The 22,926-nt window shown below is 32.3% G+C and overlaps 1 protein-coding gene across 4 annotated transcripts in view; it reads right to left on the bottom strand.

Moving 5' to 3' along the window:
- The window catches only part of LOC106467320 (protoporphyrinogen oxidase-like), an 82,519-nt gene that overhangs the window by 29,261 nt on the left and 30,332 nt on the right, over nucleotides 1-22,926 (bottom strand). For all 4 annotated transcript variants that reach the window (XM_013927664.2, XM_022395480.1, XM_022395481.1 and 1 more), the window contains exons 6-8: nucleotides 16,460-16,656; nucleotides 11,877-11,937; nucleotides 11,234-11,352 (exon numbers count right to left, since the gene is read on the bottom strand). In XM_013927664.2, coding sequence (XP_013783118.1) covers nucleotides 11,234-11,352; nucleotides 11,877-11,937; nucleotides 16,460-16,656 — 377 coding nt within the window. The remainder of the gene's footprint in view (nucleotides 1-11,233; nucleotides 11,353-11,876; nucleotides 11,938-16,459; nucleotides 16,657-22,926) is intronic.

Here is a 22,926-nt window from a genome sequence, read left to right as displayed (position 1 = left end):
TCTGTGTGTGTGTGTGTGTGTGTGTGTGTGTGTGTGTGTGTATATATATATATATATATATATATATAACACACACACACACACACATACATACATATATATTTATTGAAATATGCAGCTTCATTAACAAAATATAAGTCATAATGTCAGATTACAAAGTCTTCTTTTATAAATAATTATCACAAAACTTTGCATGGTATGTAAACCATAATAATTTTTGTAATTATTACATAGTATGCAAGCAAACTACACGTACTTTTTTCCTTTCTAGTTTAGATAAGTAAACATTTCATTTTTGACAATAATTCTTCATACACAGCATTTTCTGGTGCATGTGTCGGTTTAACAACAGAGTTGACTATGAAGTTCCTGTCACTGTAGTTACACTTTGTGTGGGTTATTCCTATTTTGATACCATATGTGCTTTATAAGGATGCTGTCACTCTAGTTACACAGTGTTCTTAGTCATTCCCCCTTGGTGCCACATGTGCTTTATGAAGTTACTGTCACTTTAGTTACACAAAATTGTGACTCATTCTCCTTTGGTGTCACATGCGCTTGCTTTCAAAAAAGACTGCTGTAATTTGAATACACTATGTAGATGCCAACAGTAATCTTAACCACTGGTGAGTTTTGTGATACCTTGTGGATATATATATATATATATATATATATATATATATACTCCCTGCTTTACATGTGGAATGATCAAAAGTGATGCGAGTAATGCATGCACTTTGAGGAAGGAATGAACCTATTGGCTTGTACATAGTGGTTAACTCTCTCAATCTTTAAATATTTACCCAGTCTTGTTCAAGAAATACTCTGAAAAGATCTCTCAACAGTAAGAGAGAAGTTCTGTCTAGTTGTCAAGTTCACTCATAAGCCTTTGATTGTTTTTGAATTTAATAAAGTTTAATTTGCACTTTGTGAAAAGTTGTCGCTTTCTTCATTCAATTTAGTCAAAGTCATAAAATCAAATGAGATTTATTTTGTAATATATATTTTCTGTTAAACATACTGTAATTTAGAGATAACTAACTACACTTTTCTGACTAGGAAATTAGTGAAACTTTGAGTATCACAATGACAAGTTGCAAAGTTTGATAGCTTGTGTGATATTACATCTTTCTTTATTAGAACCATACAGTTTTTCACTAAGAATATAATAGCATTTCAACTGCATGTTATGAACAACTATAGGGCTAGTAGAGAAAGCTTTGCTGAATATTATTATCAGTCTTGCTGTGATGTAATACCCCACAAACTATCCATCTACTGCCAACATAGGCATTATATACCATATTGAGGTACATATTCTAGTATTTCTACATTTTTTTTTTTTGTTTAAGAATGTCCCCAAAATGGTGTCACAGAAAAAAATGATTTAAATATTCTGGTCATACGTATAAAACATTTTTAAGTAATCAAGAACAAAATTTAAGATTTTTATAATCAAAAGGAATCTGAATTAGTCACCTCTTTATGAAGTATATATGTTAACAAAAATACAAAACAATAAAATGAATAAACCATTACCAACTGCAAACAGGTAAGAAATTTATCACCATAAAGAAGAGGTAAGCAGTTCTTGATGTCATATCCAGATCATCATGTATGATATCCCATTCTGACTGAAATACTTCTATCTAATAACTTTTATGTGCTTCTAAATGCTAAGAAAATAAGAAGCCTACATTTGTTGTTTTTTTAATCACCTTTCTATCTTAGGTTAAAACCACAAGTTGGGAGGAAAGAAGAAAGAACATATAAAAGTTTAGCTATTTCATGCATTCCAATCAAAAAGAAAAGATTTTTTGGTATAAATTTAAAGCTATTTAAAGATGTATAGAGAGGATAAAAAATATTTAAGGAAAATTAAGGCAAACATTCAGTTCAAAATGGTGACTGATACATTGGTAAAATTATCTGAAATAGTGTTTGTTAATAACAGACAAGATTATTGAAATATACTTACTACATCAAAACCATAAATCTTCCTTATCTGATAAGACCAGATTAATTACCACCTGTCTGGAGGGGTAGATGCTGATGATGATGTTTTAACCTTACATCTGGTGAATTTCTGAAATTTTATTATAAAAAACGTCAATCTTATCAAAATGAGTTTCTGTTCAATCCACATTAATGTAACAACTATTTAATTACACCAGGAGAATGTCAACATGATCATCAGATCAGCATCCCAAGATGATGGAATCACAATAAATGTTTAATGAGCTTACTTAGGGCTATTTGAAAAAATTAAAATATTTAAGAGGAACTTCAAATATTAGGAATTTTGGGGCCACTGTAGATACCACATGCTATTTAAAACAAATTCTTAAAATGCTAACTTCAAATACATTAAGAAAATGATGGAAGGAGACTTTTTGTAGTGGAAAACAGAGTGAATGACTTACAGCTCTAAGCCAGAGAGGGGAACAAGTCAGTGACACCAGGATATAGAGGTTTATAGTTCTATTCATTTCATGACAAACACATCTGAAATCAAGTTTAACAGGTTATGCCATTTCAACAGAAAGAATTACATTTTCAAAATGTAAGACTTTTCTTTGCTAAAATATCCTTCTAATAAAACATTAAGTATTCTAAGTGTGTTAAAAAATGGTGTTATTGAGCTTAGAATGTAAAGCATGATTAATAATTACTAACACAAACAGTCACCTGTAGGGTGGCATTTTTGCTAATAAGAATAATATTAGTAATATTAAATAAAATTTCCAACCAATAACAGGCATTATTAATTACAACACTTGAAATAAGTATTTGATGCATGATTGTGAACAGTTTCTAACATTCATACAAAATATATTTGCTTAAGAAAAAGTCTGAAACTGGCACAGAAGATGCATGTTCAACTTTATACCAACATTCCTTATTAAAGATATAATTATTCAGTATCTTGTTACAGATAAAGATATATTGTTTTGCAAACTTAAAATTAACTGTGCAGGATTAAGAAATACTATATGAAGAATATTCAAAAATAGTTTTGAGGTAAAAAATAACTCTGATGGAAGTTTTATCATGTGCTGACTATTGCTTAGTTTTCATCATTGATTGACTGTCATTTGTAAACTTAGTGGTATTTATAATTCAAAGAATAATATTAACAAAACATGAATATTTTATTATGCTTCAACTATTTTGTTCATTAATCAAACATACAAAAAAGGTACATTTTTCTACAAAAGGTAATGATGCTGATAGTACAGTATGCAACCTCAAAAATTTGATTTGATTGGAAACATGAACAATGAAATTGTAAAATGATTTTGAATCTCACTGTCATATCTGTAGAAGTTTTAGAAAATTCTTAAGTGTATAAAATAATTTTACAACACTGAAATAAAAATGATTAGTAAAAAAAATCTTGCTAATTAAGTTAATCTAAAAATATTCATTTTATCAATTCAAAAATTATATATAAATATAACCACCTTGAAAATCAAAATGCACCTAAAGTGAAAAAAACATTAGTGCACATTGCAAAACTTTCAGTGTTACCCTTTTGGAGCTTACTTTCACTTATTATTTAAGTGCACAAATAATATATGAAAATCCTATTTAAAATGCAATCACATATTTTTTTTACAAACTAAAAACAAAAGTCTAAATCCATCATTTGAATAAATACACCAGATAAAAAATAATCTAACCTTTTTGAGCACTACCCACCTTTTTATGATGCTAATTACACTTACTTCTTTATTAAACCCAGTCAATTAGAAAAATGAAAAATGGGATTGACTGTTATAACACTCCCAAGGCTAAAAAGCACAAGCATGTCAAGTAGCGGGATTTGAAGCTGCGACCCACAGGTTGCATGTTCTAACTACCAGGCCATGCTAGGCCCCAAAAGCATTAAGATTTGTGAAATTGGCTTAAATGCATAAAACTCAGTAGGAGTGTGTGATGTATAAAAAATTAATCTTATTTAATTATACTATTTTTTTTTCTATGGCCAAACATTTTGCATAATCCATGAATTATCTAATTTTGATTTGTAAAGTTGAATAAAACCTGCTGAATACCAAATTATATCCTGCTTTGTAGTTTTCCCTCTATTTAAAAAAGCTGACAAAATTTAAAAATGACATTTTAAAATCTAACATAAAAATAAATGATTTATGAAAGGACCTCAGACACTTGACATCTTACTCAATTAGAAATGATGAAAAGGTAACAATTAAAAGCAGTAATGAGAAGTTTTAAGTTACATAAGCATTTTTACACAACTTTTTTTTTTTCACTTATAAGCAAGCCATGGAGAAGAGACACCTCCTCACAGACACACTTAGCCATCATTTCACTTCATAAACACTTCTTTAAACAATCAATAGAGATTATACCATCCAAAGCATTGTATCTAGGATCATCCAGATATAATGAAACTGGATGCTGTAAAGCTGCCCACAGGTCTGCATGCTGAAAATTCAGCACTGGTTTCTGAAAGAAATTGGAATCAAGCATTAAGGCTGCATGGAGCAATCTAAAGGATAACTTGATCCTTCAGTGCTTCACCGAGTTCATGCCTGAGAATATTAAGGAAGTCTTGAAAAACATGGAATGCACTGTAATTACCAAGTACTACTATTATGGCTCCAGGCAGACTTTTGTAATATAATTTTGCAGTTTCTTTGATTAAGCTAAATAAAAGATCTACACTATCCTATCAGAAGTCATGGGACATGGGTAGTTATGAATAAAACATGTCTTCATTCCAAGAAATTAATAGCGTGTTGGCTCACCTTTGGCCTTAACAACTGATTCAATGCATCATGGAAGACTATCTACTAATTTGTGGTAGAAAGCTGGCAGTATTGTGCTCCACTCCAGTTTTAAAGCATTAGTAAGCTCCACTACTGAAGAGGGTCATTTTGGCCTTACCCTAATTTTGCATTGCAGTTCATCCCAAAGATGTTCTATCAGGTTCAGGTCGAGGCTCTGTGCTGGCCACTGCAATGTTCCAATGTTATTCTCTTCAAACTATGCATTCACAATCCTTGCTTTGTGACATGGAGCATTATCATGTTGGAAGGTGTAAGGGCTGGTAGTATAAAATTGCCACAATATAGGGCAAACAGAATTTTTCAAAACATCAATGTAGAACTCAGCATTCATGGATGCATGCACTACAACCAGTGTACCTAGTCCATACTACAGAAAGCACAGCTAGACCATGATACCACCACCTCCAAACTTCACTGTTGGGATAACACACTCAGGTAATAAGCATTCTCCAAACCCAAACATGTCCATCAGACTGGAAGAGTGTGTAGCGTGACTCGTCACTCCACAAGACTGATTTCCATTGATCCACAATACAGGTTCGGTGTGTCTTGCCCCATGTCAATCGACTGTGTGCATTTGTTTTTGTTATCAATGACTTGTGAGTTGCAGCTCTTCCGAGAAAATTCATGGCATACAGCTCTTAACGTGTTGTGGAACCACTTATAGGGTTGACTGTGGCTGCTCGGATCTCCAAACACAGGGTCTGATAGTGAGGTAAGGTAACCAGACTTCTCAAGGCTCGTCGGCTCCTGTTAGTCAGTATTTTACACCTACCTGGTCATTTCATGGGCTCATTGTCACCTGTGGACTTCCATTTCTTCAGCACGTTGTCAAATGTCGACCTGGGAATATCTAATTGTTGTGCAATAGCATATTCAGACATTTCCCCCAAATGACATCCAACTATCCTTCCCCATCTGAAACTCTGTTAGCTCTTTCTGTGTACTCATGTTTGGCGTACAAGTTTGAAATGACTTCCAAGCGAACCACTGATCACCTTTATGGGCCAAAATATTTGCATACTTCATCGTCACACCCATTTTCCTGCAATCAGAGGTGTGTCCCATGACTTTTGGTAGGATAGTGTATATTATGTCCATAGAATTTTTTTTTTAATTATCTCATTCCTAAAATTTTACTGTACTATTTTGTTTTACATGAAATCAAGCCATTGGCTTGAAATTTATCAACTGCCTACCACAGAAAATTTTATTATATCATTTCTATTTTAAACTTATCTGAAAGATCTACAGTCTTCAGGTTCACATTAATGGCATGGCTCAGAGTAGCCATATAGTGCACATGAAAGATATAGTCAGTGTTTTTATCTAGAAATTTCTATGACATTATTACTATTAAGTGAAAATTCTGATATCATATGTGCTAGGTGTTGACCTTGATGAAAGACAACTGATGATGTTGATCTACAACTCACAGTTATACACCTGAATGTTAAAATGACTGCTTGTAATGTTTGAAGTTAGAACTAGTCTAGATCTAGTTGTGTGCCATACTCATCCTAGTGATATTATGCTTTAGGCTTATGTAGCAAAATGCCAAATGGAGATCGATTTGATAAATATACAAAGATATTAAAATAAGGCTTTACTTGTTATTTAGTACAAATTTTACAAAATGTCTAATTTTCAATCAATAGGTAAGGAGATCTTGCTCCTTTAACCCTATCTGTCTGGGCATCATTTACTGCACATGTCACAAAGTTTTAGTGACTTACATTCAAAATTTTATTAAACTACATTTTGTTTAAGTTATACCAATTAGTATAGCATAAAATCGTAGTTGATAATCTATATTTTAATAATATACAAGTTTTAAGTTCATAATTTTATAAGACAATATTTAAAAAAATCCTGAATTTCCCCTACTGTGAGAAATGTGACATATTTTCTCTAGGCATTTCTCTTTTCTATTTTATTCACCGCCAGTCCAATAAGTATGGAATTTAACATAAATTACTTACTATAAAATCATCATTGCTCAGACAAACCACAATTTTTATAGCCTTCTTGCTTTGTTATAGAGCCATCAAATAGAAAATCAGACCCCTCTTGCCACACCCACCTGTCACATCCTCTCTTTCAGGATTTGTTAATAGTTCTCTCTTAGATTTAATTCTATGTTATGTATAATGAACAGAAAGCCAAGGTTTTCATCTATCAAATGATGTATAATATTACGTTGTTTTCAGAATGGAGAATTGTCAATTTCTCTGATAGTACAAGATTCATTCCCAAGGGAAAGTCAACGACTAGCCTGGATGAATTTGTAGCGAATCTTGTCATATAGTTAGAATTGCTTGCCTTTTGCATATTATTATTCTATGTTATTTGGTACATTATATTTAATTAAATAAAAAATTATTTAGTGCATCACTACCATTAGTACAAAAATGTAGGATTAAGTATCATCAAAAAATAAATAAAAAAACAAGGAAGAAGAAGACTTGGGTAAGTACTTTATTTCTTGCTTTTCACATTTATTCTTTATTTATTATTATAAAAGTAACTAAAATGTAAAAATAGAGATCTCTTTAGCTTAGGCTAGGTAAAATAAATAATAATAATATAATAAATATGTTTCAGGAGGCACACACATGAGCAGCTCATGGGTAATGTCATTCAATAGCATAATGTGACCTACAGATTCTCCAAGTGATTTACAACTTATAATGGCATGAACAGTAGTTAGACCCAGTTCAAAGAGCAATAAAGCAATAAAATTTAAGCATAAATAGATGTATACTGTTATGAGTCTAAAGCTACTTAAAATGAAGATAGTTTCATGTTATAATTTGAAGTCATTCTAGAAAGAAAAAAAAGGTAATTTAGATTTATTTCTATCTTTTTTTTTTGGTTATGAGATCGATCAAATTGACCAACCTTGTATGGAATTAGGGTAGAGAAAATAACAGAAAAAATATAATTTTTTAGTAAAAACAAACATTTGGAATGTATTTAGAGGTTTTAGATTGCAAAAATGAAATTTGAGATTTTTGAGATGAAGTAAAAGTATTTTTAATCTTAACATGAAAAATCACTTTGCACACAAACTATAAAAAAAGAATACTCGATATATTCACGGACAAATATTCTTTTTTAGTTTATTAAAAATACTTCACTAAAAAAAAAGATTTTTCGTATGTGAAAGACTTATAATGTTTACTGAAAATCAGCCACATTTTGTCAAGATATACTATATTAAAAGTTAATAGTACCAAAACTAAAGACTTTAAACAAGTACAAAGAGGTCACATGATCAGTCAAATCGAATGAGCCTGTGTTGAGAGTTAAGTTTAAATATTATATCTAATTTGTACGAAGGAACTCTGCCTAAATTATGACTTAGTAACTCATTTTGATTTATTCTATTTTTAATATGCTTTATTGAATGTTTATTTACAAATGGAAAACAAAAAGAACAGGAAGGGGCATATTCACCATGGTTCCATGTCATTATTCATGTGAAAGAGAATAATGATATGAGGCTTGTGTATATTTTGAATTAGCCTAGCCTTCTGTCCATTTTCTGTTTAACTATCAAAAGACAACATCCAAAAATAAAAGTTTGAAAATATAATACAGAACCAGAATTTCATAGATGTTGCAGAAGGCACACATTGTGAACTAACAAAAGATACTTGATCCAGCTTAAATTATTTTGTGCAGTACAGTAGTGATAGAAAAGACTGGGCCAATGCTGACCTAGAAACATGTTTAAAAGATATTTTAAGAAATTACTAAATTAAGTTTATCAAATAAACATATTGGATTTTGTAAAGTATGCATAAATTTGCATATTCAAATAATTAATCGTATAGTGATTCTTGGTCAATGTGCACCTGGCCACAGTTGGATGAACCCTGCTCATGAGAGATACCAAATTTAAATAGGTTTATACCTGTGCTCTGGAAAGAAAATAATTGTTCATTGAAACAGAATCAAGTCCTGTAATGGCATGGCAGTCATCCACAAACTAACCAAGAATTTTTAACCTTCATCTATCAAATTTCATTTGCACAATCTCTATAATCTCCTAAATAACCATCAAACTTTTTTTTTAGAAAAACTATATCTTATTTGTTATTTTCTCTACCTTAACTCTATGTGGAGTTGGTCAATTTGATCGACCCCGTAACCACCAGAAAAAATTAGGAAATAAATCTAAATTACCTTTTTTTCATTATAAAATGACTGCAAATTGTAACAAATACCACAAATGTTTATTCTTAATAGCCTAAATTTCATAACAGTATACATTTATTTATATTTATTAATTTTTTGTTTTATTGACCTTTGAACTGTGTCTAACTAATAATCCTGCCACATTAGTTGTAAATCGAACAATGCACGTACAGCTCAAGATACTGTATCGTTTATTATAAAACTGGCCTTTAGAAAGTACAAATTACCCTTCTTAGTCTAAGTACTGACATACCAGCATTTTATAAAATACAGTGACATTACAGTATATATATATATATAAATTATTACTAATTACAAATAAATTCTTAAATCTCAGTTATTTTTCTTAAAACACAAAACAGTAAATAAAAAATATATAAAAAAAAATTATCTCTACTACTTATGAAGTTACAAAGTTTTTGTATTCATGCACTATACTTGCTAAACCACATTGAATTTTGCATGTGGAGGATGTAAAAATAGTTTTTGCAGGTTTTTTATATATGGATTTTGAAATAACAAAAATTTATAAATTACTATACTGATACCATAAACTTCCACTGTAATTTATAAGGTTTCATAACAAAGCTGTATTTAAGTCTTAAAAAAATCTCGTTTCTGATCTTGATCATCATTCTCCAGTCTCTTGACCAGTTACAAAGGCTTTGTCGACATAAGTACTTTAGGAAGGCTGACATGATTATGTAGTTCAAAATGAGCCCTTTCGATTGGTTATAAATATGTATTTAAGAGAAAAGGGGATATGTAAACAAGTATTTTCAAAAGAGGAAGACATGGGCAGAGCCACTGTGGTGGGTTTGATAAATATAATGATACCTCAGCAAATAGAAATGGTAGGAGGATCTAATTTTATATTCTAGCTTGTCAATATTGGTAATTTCAGCTTCTAATTCATTAAAAACTGTAGACTTTATATTTTACGATGCTCAGAATTTAATTTCTTAGTTCAAAAGTAAATATTCAAATTTGAATTACAAACTACAATTTGATTCCAAGTTTATGGACATACATCCCTAAAATAGTAGTTTAATAAAATTTTGAATGTAAGTAAAAAACACAATGACATGCACTCTGACCCATACCCATATGGAAAGAATTAAGAAAAGACCACACCAAAAATATAAAAATATATCAGAACTTGCTCAAAGTTCATTGCTACCAATGTTATTACAGATTTCAAAGGCTACCTGAACCAACAGACATCACTACAAGCCATATGATGAGGCTAAAGGCACAAAAAACATAAAGGTGGACAGGCTCACCTTCAAGTCTAAGGTAGAAAAAACATCACCATGCTGAGGTAGCAGAATGTGACACCACAGATCTGATATCCAAGGTGGTGAAAAGAAGCTTGAACCTAATATTCCTATATCATTCAGTGTACAGAAAGCTAGATTCACTATTAAAGGTGTGGAAAGTTGGAAATCAGTGTTATCTACTGTAAGTCATAACTTATGAAGTGTCAGCAGCTTTGTTTGCAGTATTGCTCAATGAGTTTGAATACACATGGTTCATCCATTACATCACCTGAAAACTAAGACTTATGTTTGCAAAAATTTCAGAAGTGGAAGCTCTGTAGAGGTTTCATATTACATTGCTGCATGTTCGAGGAATGACACGTATTGTCGATGTAGAAGTTTGAGTCAATGATCAGTGAGAGCTGGAAAAATAAATACAAAACTGTACTCTCAATTTACCATGAGTGCCTTGGCATAAAGTTAGAGACAATCTCAAACATCTATATGCTTCTACAGAGAACTCTATTCTTTATTAGTTATGGCAGAGTGGGAAAGTTAACCAACACATAATCTTATATTGATGTTTTTAATGTCTCATGAAGTCATTACATTTGCAGTAAATATCTTATATTTTCATAGCCTATATATTTTATTGACTGTTGCTTAAACATACAAATATTTTTAAAAAATCACACCTACCTAATGTAATTGTTTCAGGCCATTACCAGAAACACAATAATTTTTTATGTCTGGCCTAGCATATTATAGAAAAAGAATTATAGCTTCTTACAAGTATAATAAAAAGCATGGAGTAGCATGACTGGAAGGATATAAAAAATCCTTTATATTACCTTAAATTGCAAATAAAAAGTGTAAATTTTATTTGGTGTGGTACAAAACTGATATTTATATACTTGTAATACTTTAACAGTGACAAGATAACTTAGTAATTACCTCATTTTGCAACACCTTTCCTTTAAATTCCAGGTTTACAACAGCAACATGAACTGATTGAATAGATGAAAGATACTGTGCCAATGCTGGGTAACTTGCTGAAAGCAGTCTTGAGAGTGCTGCAAAATTACACAAATAAATTGTAAACAGTTTACTTTAGATATATCATCTAAATTACTAAAATATTTTATTTGCAATCTGCAGTTTAACTTATCACCACTAGTCTACCTTTGTATTCAATTAAGTCTTTGAACAGTTTTTGAACTTAAAACAATTATAAGAAACCTTTCAAACATATAAAAGACTTGGATAACTATAAAAAGACTGTTTATGCGTGAGATCTGAGACCACACCCACAGCCTATGATAATGATGTACACTACATTCATTTTAAGATCATAAGCAGAGCAATCAATGAGCAATAACACAAGAATCAGCACTTTGCTTTCTCTTAAAGTTATAAATTACCTTTTTTAAGAGCTGTTTGTTCAATGATTTCTATATTATTAATTTTCAAAACATATTCTACAATTAGTTTATTTATTAATTTTATATGACCCCTGCATTACATTAACCTTACCCTAAATCAACCCTTATATTATCTTTAAAATAGTAACATATATTAAAAAGTACAGTTTCTTTACTTCTGGATGGAATACTCGAAAATACATGGTTAGCCAAAAGACTCGATTCTCCAAACATCACCTGTAATGAATAAAATGAAAAATAAAATATTAAGTAATTTTAAGCTTTTCCAATCTGGTATGTTATGTTTTTGATTAGAATTAATAAATTTTATAAATATGATATAGTAAAATAAATATAAGCTAAAATATATGCAAAAAAACCACTGTTCAATTGAACATAGCCATATGCATGATTTTGACCTCGTACTTAAATCCTGACAATTTTGTATCTGTAACACTTAAGAGTCACGTGACTTAGACATTTATTATCCTATAATGTGGGTTAAATGATTATGAGCACTGATCAACAAAGCTGCCATTGTGGCAATCCCATGGATATAATATGGAATATAGTACAGTATGAGAGCTTAAAAGGTTAGCAAAGTTATCAGTTTCATAAATGTCATCTTCAGATGGAATTAGTCATGTTAGAAATAAAGATTATTAACTTACCTAACTTTTCAGGAAATGATGTCCAATTATAACTAGTCTGAAAGCTACACAATGGCCAGCTGTGATAGCCTTCCCTAATTTTGAACTGATAGATTAGAAAGAAGGCAGCTAGTCAATGGGGTAAAAACAAACAGAAAAGTCCATGCTGAATGGTTACTCTAACTGAATAGTAGGATTTATGGTCACTCTTAAAATGTACCCAAAACCCCAAAGTGTAGAGCATGATTCTACGGCAACATGATGCAAACCATGAATCCTTGGTTATACATTCCAGCACAGTACTCATTAGACCATGCCCCAGGGATTCTAGTTCTTAGTGGCACAGAAAGGTAAGTAGCATTTCTAAAGTTAATATTTTCCTTACCTGAAAACACATTTCAAATAGGGGTTATACATAGGGAAGAACACCAAAGAGGACCACTGTAATCAGGCACAATCACCTGGAATTGGGTCCCCATCAAGAAAATGTGGAATGGGTTACTAAAATTAAATACAGAAAGTACAAGCCAGGACTACACTTGGTGCTATATTTTTTTGTAAAAGATGTAGAAACAGCCAAGTGAATTATATAGATATACTATCAACGTATTCTTGCAGACAACCCCCATCTCAACAAGTGGTCACTGAGCTGGGGCAGATCAGTTTAATATTTTATGTACTCCTCTGTTCGATGTAGATTTCAGGTAAGCATTCTCTCTGAGGCCGCACCAGCAAATCAATGGGATCTGATGACATCAAATATAATTACTGTAGTGTTTAGTTCCACATGTTGTGCAAGTGTTTTATTGCATTCTTTGTAGACGTGTATGAAAATATCAGTATTCAGATGGTAGTGACATGAAAAATGTCTAGGGCATGGATTAGTGGTGGAACTGAAAATTAAAATCAACAGACAAAACTCACCACACTAATGCCTCTAGGTAAACCAGAGGGAGGCAAAAACCAGATGCACATGAAACCAAATAGTGGGAGGTGAATGTGTCAGGTGAAGTTCACATAGCAGCCTGCAAGATTTCCAATGGTCCATTGAAGGGAGGCAAGAGACAATGTGATATACAAAATCTGATAGGGAAGTGACATTAAAAAAGCAGTTGGTTGGACTCACCCAAAAACGAATATGCCAGTCAGATAAGCTGACAAACCCAAGCAGTTAAAGTGGAAGGGGATACGTCCTCAGAGAAGGAGGTAAGTCATGGGGAAAAACACAAACAGTGGTGGTGTCCTCATAAGGGAGAAGTCCAAGCAAGATAGTAATGAACAGCCTTAAATGGACATAAAAAACTAATGGGAATGAAATGAATGCCTAACAAGGAAGAAGAAGGGAGAAATGATAGAAAAAATAACCAATCACCCTCTCGTGCAACCCAAGTCTTAAGAAGAAAGGAGTGATTGGGAAATAAATAAATTAATCCTTGTGATATAAAGGACAGAAGACAGCAAAGGCATGAGTGTTTGAATAATGATGATCATAAGCAAGTAGAAGGAGAAAACAGCTGATAGAAAGGGAACAGCGCCAGGCTAGAGGCAAAAGGTAAGGATAACACCACTTGGTTATTGGCAATCGTCAAAATCGATAGAACTAAATAAAAAATACAGGTTAGATAAGATCCCAAAAGGAATAGGAGATGAGGGTAGCCCCACAGGACACCTAATGTTGGAAGTCAACTGAAGTACTGTGGTCTAGTGAGACAGGAAACCAAAGGAAGATTGTTGGTGAGCAGCCCCAACCAAGTACCCAAAGAACTGGGAACACCACCAATGTTTGGTGCAGTGTAGAAAGGGGCAAAACTAATGCAAAGGATAGAGGAGGAAGGGGGAGGATACCTGAAAGGAAAGCAATTAGATTGAGGAGATCATAAGAACAGAGATCAAGTCAAAAGAAAGACATTAAAGGGAAAACCAAAAGCCAAAGAGGCAAACAAATAAAAATGGGTGATCTCATCACAACTATTGGGGTTGCGATGAAGCACCACAGAGAGGAAATGAAAAGATGAGATAAGGTAAAGGAATAGAGTAAAAATAAGGCAAAGACAAGTCCAGTGCAGGAAAGAAAGAGACAAAGGAGAAAGAGAAGTGCTATAAGCAGACACAAGAGATTGGGGTTGAAGAAATATAGAAGGTTCACGACCTTATGTCATGGCAAAGGTGTCATGAAGATGAGGAGGACAAAGAAGACATTGGTCAACATGGAAATGAAACAGGAGGTTTACAAATTAAAGCAATCCAAGAGTCATTATGATATACAAGCAAAAAAAAGAATGAAAGTCACATACCTGAGTTATGAAAAAGGTACCTGTCCCTCTTGCGGGGAAAAAAGAGCAAGAAGCAAAGGCTGTAGGTGGAAGAGATGGGCAAAATCATCCACAGATGAGGCAGGCATCACAGAAGTTAATGAAACAGAGGACCTGTACACGAGAAGAAGTAGGTAGAGGGGAACCAACCATATGATGCATGATAGCGGTAATATCACATTTGAAAAACACTAGCAGTGAACATGTTGTCATACCATGGTTCATGATGACTCTCTAGGATCATGTTAATTTACTATTTCCATAATATTTATCGCACCTCACCATGGATTGAAATTCAGATCTTTCATACACCAGGTATTTGCTCTACTGAGTTACAAAGATAATTATTGAATGCTAGCTCCATGAACAGATAAGGTGCCTCTGGTTGCCATCAACATCGTTGGAGAAAATGCATGAAGAAAAATATTCGAGATTCAGGACATGTTTTTTATATGCAATAATTGTTTTAAGAAAAAATGTTGTGGCTAAAAAAAATTGAAGTTTCAATAAGGTAAATGGAACAAAAGTGCAATGAGGACAAAATAATGTAGAACTAAAAAAGAAAGGCAGTTGATCAAAGCAACTAGACACTAAAAAAACACATCTAAATACAGGTAGTCTGAGGAAAGAATGAGCCTATGATCATGTGCTAGTGATTATGAGGATTACCTTACAAGCAGGTTGTGTTGCCCTCCTATTGGCAAAGAGCTACAGCACTATAATGATTATGTCATAGGGTGGGACAATACACATAAACACATGTTGGGGCAAGACTCTGTTCAAGGCTTGTGGTATGTACAAAACATTCCATGTCAGTTGCATGTCCTTTGTAGTGGAGAGAGGTAAGTAGTGTTTCTGAATAAAAAAATTTACCTACAAGTGCAGGTTATATATACATACAAATAGGAAGTGTGATTTGTACAGATATCAATTCATTCAAAATCATAATTTATGTTTGACAAAATGGCTACTGGTGGTTCAGAACTCAAAATATGTAGAGGCAGAAGTGTAAGAAGATGTTGCATTATTCATAATATTAAAATTTCCTGATCATAACTAAATACTGCCCTTTACGTGCTTATTTAATTTGTTAATATAGCTATCACTTACTACAAAATGTATTATTCTCTCATTCTGCAAACATAACAATGATATGTCAGATTCAACCCCGTTGTTGAACAATTATTGAAACAAATCTTATTCAACTGTAAAGATCTGCTCACTGTGTTTAAAGCATTCTACTTTTGGATATGGCCATATAAGCCATATTCTGTTTCTATTCTCATTTCAGGGGTACCATAACCTTACAAATATGGTGCTATTGTGCGTCATTTTTGATGTATTTAATTACAGACAAACAAACAATCTCATAGTTTTAGTAGTATATAGATAGATTCTTCAAGATTTTGTTTTTGTCATCTTACGCCTTTTAATGAAGATGGGAACATTGACAGGGAAATAATATAATAGCCAATGCTCCTCGAGAGGTTTTCGTTTATAAAATTTTGTTGTTGTTGTTACCTCATCTCCATAGTTACTATTTGCAAATAGTCAATAATATTGTAGGTCCATTTTATTATTGTTCTTTATATGCGCCATTACAACATATTTTCATCTCATCACTTAATTTCTGTTGTGCATATATTGTTGTATAGAAGATATTTTAAAGATATTTTAGTAGTATATAGATTATAGTTTATAAATGCAACAGAAGAAATGGTAATGTATCAATTCCCAACAAAAAATAATAAAAGAATTATGCAAAATGGGTTGTATATATTAAACCATTTCACTCACCATAGCTTTACCATCTACAAAATTTATTCTTTTGCATGGAGCATTTGTTAAAATCTGTACAAGATTGTCACTCTCTAACTGTCTGACTAGTGCTTCTGGTAAACTTTGTAAACCATTCCTCAATGTCCACATGGCCCATCCTTGACTTTTAGACTTAACAGCAAGATCATTGTGCAGAAAATCTTCTAACTTTGACTCTAAAACAGAAACATTAAACATATGACAAATAATTCAATATTAGAAAAACTTACATAAGAATATTTAAAATAGTTGTTTTATAAATACATATAAAACATAATTCTAAACAACTATGTTTTAATAAAGCTACATTTTTTTATCTACAAATTTCATTTATTGTTTATGTTCAACATGCTAAATTAAAATCCATTAAAAAATTCATGATTTGAGAATATGGAAGATATAAACCTATAGCAACAATTCCTTGCCAGTTTTTCATATAAATATATTACAATGACAAGTTTTTAGTAGTGTCATGAACAGCATTTTTCTTTATAGAAAATAAAGGATTGGCTGAAAAAAAATGTTTTAATAACAAAATCAACAATTTATTGAGGGCAATAATTCATTTCAACAAAAATGTATTAAATAGGCATAACTCACATTTTTACACAAACCATACTTATATGTATATTTTGATCACTTTATAAAAATAAAATCTGTTTTACTATATCCTGAACTGGGGCTTAAAAGTATTTCTTAGAGAACTTTATAGGCCACATACTTGTATCAAATAAATTAAGCAAGTTTTCTTCTGTTTTACACAGTACATCTTTTGTTTCAAATAGCATTTGAAAGCCTCATCATGTGATTGCCTATTATAATCTTTATCATCATTTTCCTTATCTTCTTGAGATTCTTCCTCCTCTTCTTGTATAACTTTGACAATTTCCTCTTCTGTTAATAGTTGATAACCGAGGTCATCAGCATCACAGTTTACCCACTCTCTGACATCTAAATCACAATCTGAGCATCCAGGGATTTCTTTTAGCTCTACTATCGCTATGTCACTGACAATACTTTTTTGTCTCCGACTTCCTCTTTAGATGCAATTTAAATTTTTTTTCTCCATGCCTTTAAAGAATTCCAAGAATCAGCCACCATGCAACAACATTCTTTAAGATCAAGATTTTTTAAAAACCCTATAATGCTTACTTTGTCAACATTGTCCAATAAGTCTTCGGAGGAGTTGTATTTTTTTTTTGTAGATGTTTAAGTGTTTCAATCACTCCCTGATCCATTGGCTGCATTACAGAAGTCACATTCAGTGAGAGAGATATAACCTAAAACATACTGCCAGCATGTTCCAGAAGTTCAAATGAGGGATGAGACAATACATTGTCTAGAAAAAACAAAACATTTTTGACTTTTACAACTTTCTTTTGGTATTTTTTTAACCACAGGAATGAAGATTGTTTGTGATTTTGCCTTACTTTTCCAGAAACACTTGAGCATTCATCCACACTTTACTCCAATTGTTATAAATAACACATAAATTTTTCACATTCTTGAATGCCCAAGTTTTTTCTGATGAGTAGCAAAGGTAACTTGCAATTTTCAATGGCATTAATATATACCAAAATCACAACTATCTCTTTGGACATTTTATAACTTGGTGCAGCTGCCTCTCTTTGTGATGTCAGTAATTTGTTTGGAACTTTTCCAGTTAAGCCTGGTTTCATCTACATTATAGATGAAGTCATTATCATACATTTCTTCATGAATCAACATTTCTAGTTTATTTACAAGATTATCAGCCTCTGAAAAGTCGGCTGAAAGCTTTTCGCCATGAATTTCCAGTACACATGTGCCATGTTGCAACTTAGTTTATTAGCCATTCTGAGCTTGCCTTGAATTCTGGATTACCATAAAGTTTTTCATTAAAACTTACAGCCTTTTCACAAAGAACAGGATCTGAAATGGGCTGACTAAGTGACTGCTTTTGTAAAAACCACATGTAAACAGCAATGGCCACTTTCTCATTTTTTAATTGCTTTCCACACTGAATTTCCATCCTCCTTCTGCAAAACAGAAACAAAATTAAGAATTGAGTCACAAGTTTTTTTATTGTCTGATATTCTTGAAGTATCAACACCATATTTCTCTAGTAACTCTTTCCAAGATTCACCTTTTTCTAACTTGTTAACAATTTGTCAGTCAATGAAAGAACCACTCTTTTGCATTTTGTAGACAACCCAACAAAGAGCAAATTTGATTGAAAAAAAATAAACACACATCTTTAATTTTTAAGTAAACATAAAGCATGTCCATACTCAATAAGGCTAATGTCGCAACTGATGGTTATGCGGCGAGATCTACCATTTGCTTCAAAGTGACTCAAGCATGTCAGAATACGTGTAACATTTGTGTTTTTTTTTTATAAAGAAAATACATATATACATATTTTTAATTTTCAAAATTTGATCTGGATAATGGACATATGGATAATTGGTGTTCAGATAATTGGTATTCCACTGTATAGAGTATCTAGTCTGTCATACTCTCTCTGAAACATACAAACTCTTGAGCTAGGCAATTGCAGGGATGTCATGAGAAACTATTTGCACCGCCTGAGAATAGTGTCAATGTACCTTTCTTTCACTCTTGCCTACATTTACCAGACTTTTTAGACAAGAAGAAAACATAACACCACTTGATGATGCCTTTAACAGCATCACTTCTGTATTCAAGCAGCTCATGTTCTTTACCATGCTATCAGTTAAGGTGGATTTCTGATTAATTTTCACAACAGCCTTGAGGAACTGTCTGCATTCAAGTCAATAGCTTAGCAAGTCTTTATCACTAATTCTTTGAAGCCCTCTTTAAATCATTAAGAACTTTCTTTTAACAAATCCAGTATCAATTGTGGAAGGTTCCTTTAAAATCTTTTTGTCTGTCAAATCCAGGCTGGCAACATGTTGTGGTCCAGTATTATTTTCTACTTAAATCTTTTCAACAATCCACTGAAAGACCAAAGAGATCTGCATCCATAAAAGGCAACATTGGTTTATCATCTTGGAATTTTTTGAGAAAAGATTCAATTTCTTCAGCAACTAAAAGAAAATCTGTGTCTTGGGGATGAAGAGATGTGAACTAACAGCTTCACAAATACTATCATACGACTTCAATTTTGGTGGGCTTTTATGCATATCCACGTGTTTTAAGATGAAGTAGCAGGTACATGTTCTCTAGCCATCGGTGCTTACAAAACTTTGGTAGAAGGCCCGAGCATCAAGTCTCACCTTTGAAATGATCAACTCTTGTTGGAGAATTATTGAAAAATAGTAGATATCTGCCAAAGTTTTTTCAAGTTTCCAGTCAGCTGCTTTACACCCATCTTTAAAAGCATTGTGAATTGTGTTTAAACCACAAGACCCAACTTACAACACGTTATTTTTTGTTGAGTTTATTAGCTTCGGTTGATAACTTTCATGTAATTTCCAATTAACATTGGGGCCATCTATGGATATCTGTAACAAATTTTTGTAACCAAGGTCTGTGACAACAGAAAACAGCTTGTCAAATAGATCAGTGGCAGTAGCATGTCCTAAGAACTCTGATTTGAGGTATCTTGTGTGGATAAATGTTTCACTCCAAAGCAAGCATGAATATCACACTGATATATCCTGAGGGACTTATTCATCAAACTTCTGAATTTTCTGCTTCAGTGAGGAGTGAAATATGGAGCTTAATCATGTACAGCTAGGTATGATGTTTTGTCTTCCTAAATGAAAACTGGCAATTTCACTAGTGAGGGACATACTCTCAATAAGTTCTGTAATCCGTTAATTTGAATGAAATAAACCATAACAGTCAATAGTTCTCAAAGTCCATAAAACTTCTCATTTTAAAACATCATAAGAAGAAACAAATGACTGGTTCACATTTTGCTTTCCTTAGGTGCAAATCTCTCTATAACCATTCCTCATGTTTTGATGTGAAAACCAGCTTGTTTTAAAACTACACTGGCCTTGCATTTTGTAAGCTTACAGATGGGGTGGGGATAGAAATAAAAATGAGATTCACAACACAAACAAAGTTCATTTTATATTGGTATTTTAACATTATATTCAATGCTCAAATGTACTGAATTATTATGTAATGCTGTTAATTTTGAAAACTTGGTAGAATTTATTATCTAATAAGATTTATGGTGAGATTAATTTTATTAAGTATTGTTATTTATTCATTGAGAATCCTTATTTTTATCATAATATACATGTATTAGTATGCATCATTATAATTTTGCTATTATTGTTTCAATATGTGAAACCTTTTTTTAGCAGGATTCCTAGAAGTTTATAGAGAACAAGCAAAAGTAATTTTCTCCGGTGATGGAAAATGTTTATGTTAATTTATCAATTTAAATTATTTCATGGACTTCAAAAAATTAATTGTGTTTCACTTTTGGTTTCACTCAGAATCATAGCTCTGAGCTACATATACCACCCACCGCATTCAACAATAACATACAGTATATCTACATTTTTATTCTTTAAGTTATGTCACATTATGAAATGTGAATGATCGTGTGATTATTCCCACCAACTTACTGTAGAATATTCTGCTTGCAAAATAAAATTTGGCATCAACATTATTCATGCCTTTTCTCCCATCATTTCAAAAGTGAATGTTGAGTTTTGCCTGCTTGTGCAGCTTTTCGACCACAGTGCAGGAAGCGGCTGCTGTAAATGGGAAACAGACAAATGTACGGATAGACACCATGGTTTACAATGTATATAAGATTCCTTGCTATAAGCAAACAGATCTAAGCCGAACATGAATAAAATTGCCTTTAGATTGATGTCACCATGATGGCCCACATTTGGTTTGGCAGTGCTGGATTTCCAATATACTGTTAGGCTTTGCATTATTTTGGAAATTTTGACTAATCATGGATCTTAATGCAACAATGCAAACATAGGCATATAAATTTACACATTAATTTTCTATAATGCTGGTGCACAAAAACCTGTTTTTTGCGATCAAAGACACTGGTATATTTTTCACATTTCATAAATTTATGGATGATTATAGTTACACTTTAAACCTAATAAAAGATTGAATGACAGTTTTATTGGTATGATTTATAACATATTATATTGGATGCAGCTTTATTGCTTTCTTTCCATAACTAGCATAAGCATACAGAAGAATAATGAGATGTAACATTAGCACAAATTAGTACTAAGCTTAACAAATGCCCATATGCATTTGCACATTAAGAAAAAAACAGAGAAAAATAGCTTAACTCTTTCACTATTAAACAAATGCATGATAAACCACATACACACATCTGTGAGAAGTGACACTTTTAAATTTTACTATTTTCAACATCATATTAACTAGAAGTACAAAAATACGTTTGAAAAATGTTTCTTACAACGTAAGTTATGTTTAGATACCCAAATTTTATGTATGAATCTCTGTGTGTGTGTATGTAATATATATAAAAGCCATCGAAACTGAAATGCTCATTTTGTTCATCAAGTTTCTTCTGTGATCTCTTAGCCCCCCTCTTACACTTTCATCTCAGATATGGCACACAACTCAACTTTTGTCCAGAAATGCATTTTCAGCTAATAATTCTTTTGACAAGTGTTAACAAACATTGTCACTCCCACGAAACATGGATATGTGAAGAACGTAAATGAAACCACAGTTAGTGATAATTCATCTGATGAAGTTGAAGAGAATGAGACTTGGAGTTTTTTGTAAGACACTCAGATTAACTCAAAATGTCACTTGGAAATTTCAAGTGAAGAAAGTGATTCTCATATTGAGCTTTGATGATAACTTGACTTTTAGAAGTGGAAAAAGAGCTAGATTTGAGTTTTGTATATTTAGTGGGATGCAGATTTCTATTCAGGATGAAAAAAGTGTTTTTCAACAATTTGAACTCTTCTTCAGAAATGACTTTTTTTGAACTGATTGCACAGCTCCCTGCTTCAAGACATACTATGCAAAGGGAAACTATTACATAAGTTATGTGAAACAAAAATAATATTTCATCATTAAATAGATAACTTTTATACCAAGATTATTACTGTAGTGAAGAAAAAGAACACCTTTCCAATTGATGAGTGAAGGGCATTTCTGATGAAGGGCTTGATTTAAATGTTCCAGTTGCTGACTATAGATCTATGCATTGACAGTTCACTGTAATTGAAGAGTTCGAAATTAATTACTCCTTTGATGTCCCACCAAATGCAAAGCATCACTTTCTGCAGATGGAGTCCAGGTTTTGGGGTCAGAAGTGGTTTTGTCTAGGACTGAGCCATTTTTCATCACCGGTGACAATTCCGTCCAAAAATGGTTCATGCGTATTACGCACCAGAAAAGACAAAGCAACGTTCACACATTGGAAATGGAGAGTTTGTGAGGCACTCAAACACCTTCTTTAAGGAGTTTTCCCATATTCCTTAGATGTTTACACATTGTTTCATGAG

The sequence above is a fragment of the Limulus polyphemus genome, unplaced genomic scaffold (assembly GCF_000517525.1).
Source record: "Limulus polyphemus unplaced genomic scaffold, Limulus_polyphemus-2.1.2 Scaffold2566, whole genome shotgun sequence".
Taxonomy (NCBI): domain Eukaryota; kingdom Metazoa; phylum Arthropoda; class Merostomata; order Xiphosura; family Limulidae; genus Limulus; species Limulus polyphemus.
Note: the sequence above shows the minus strand (reverse complement) of the source record. Positions and strands in the feature narration are given on the sequence as shown.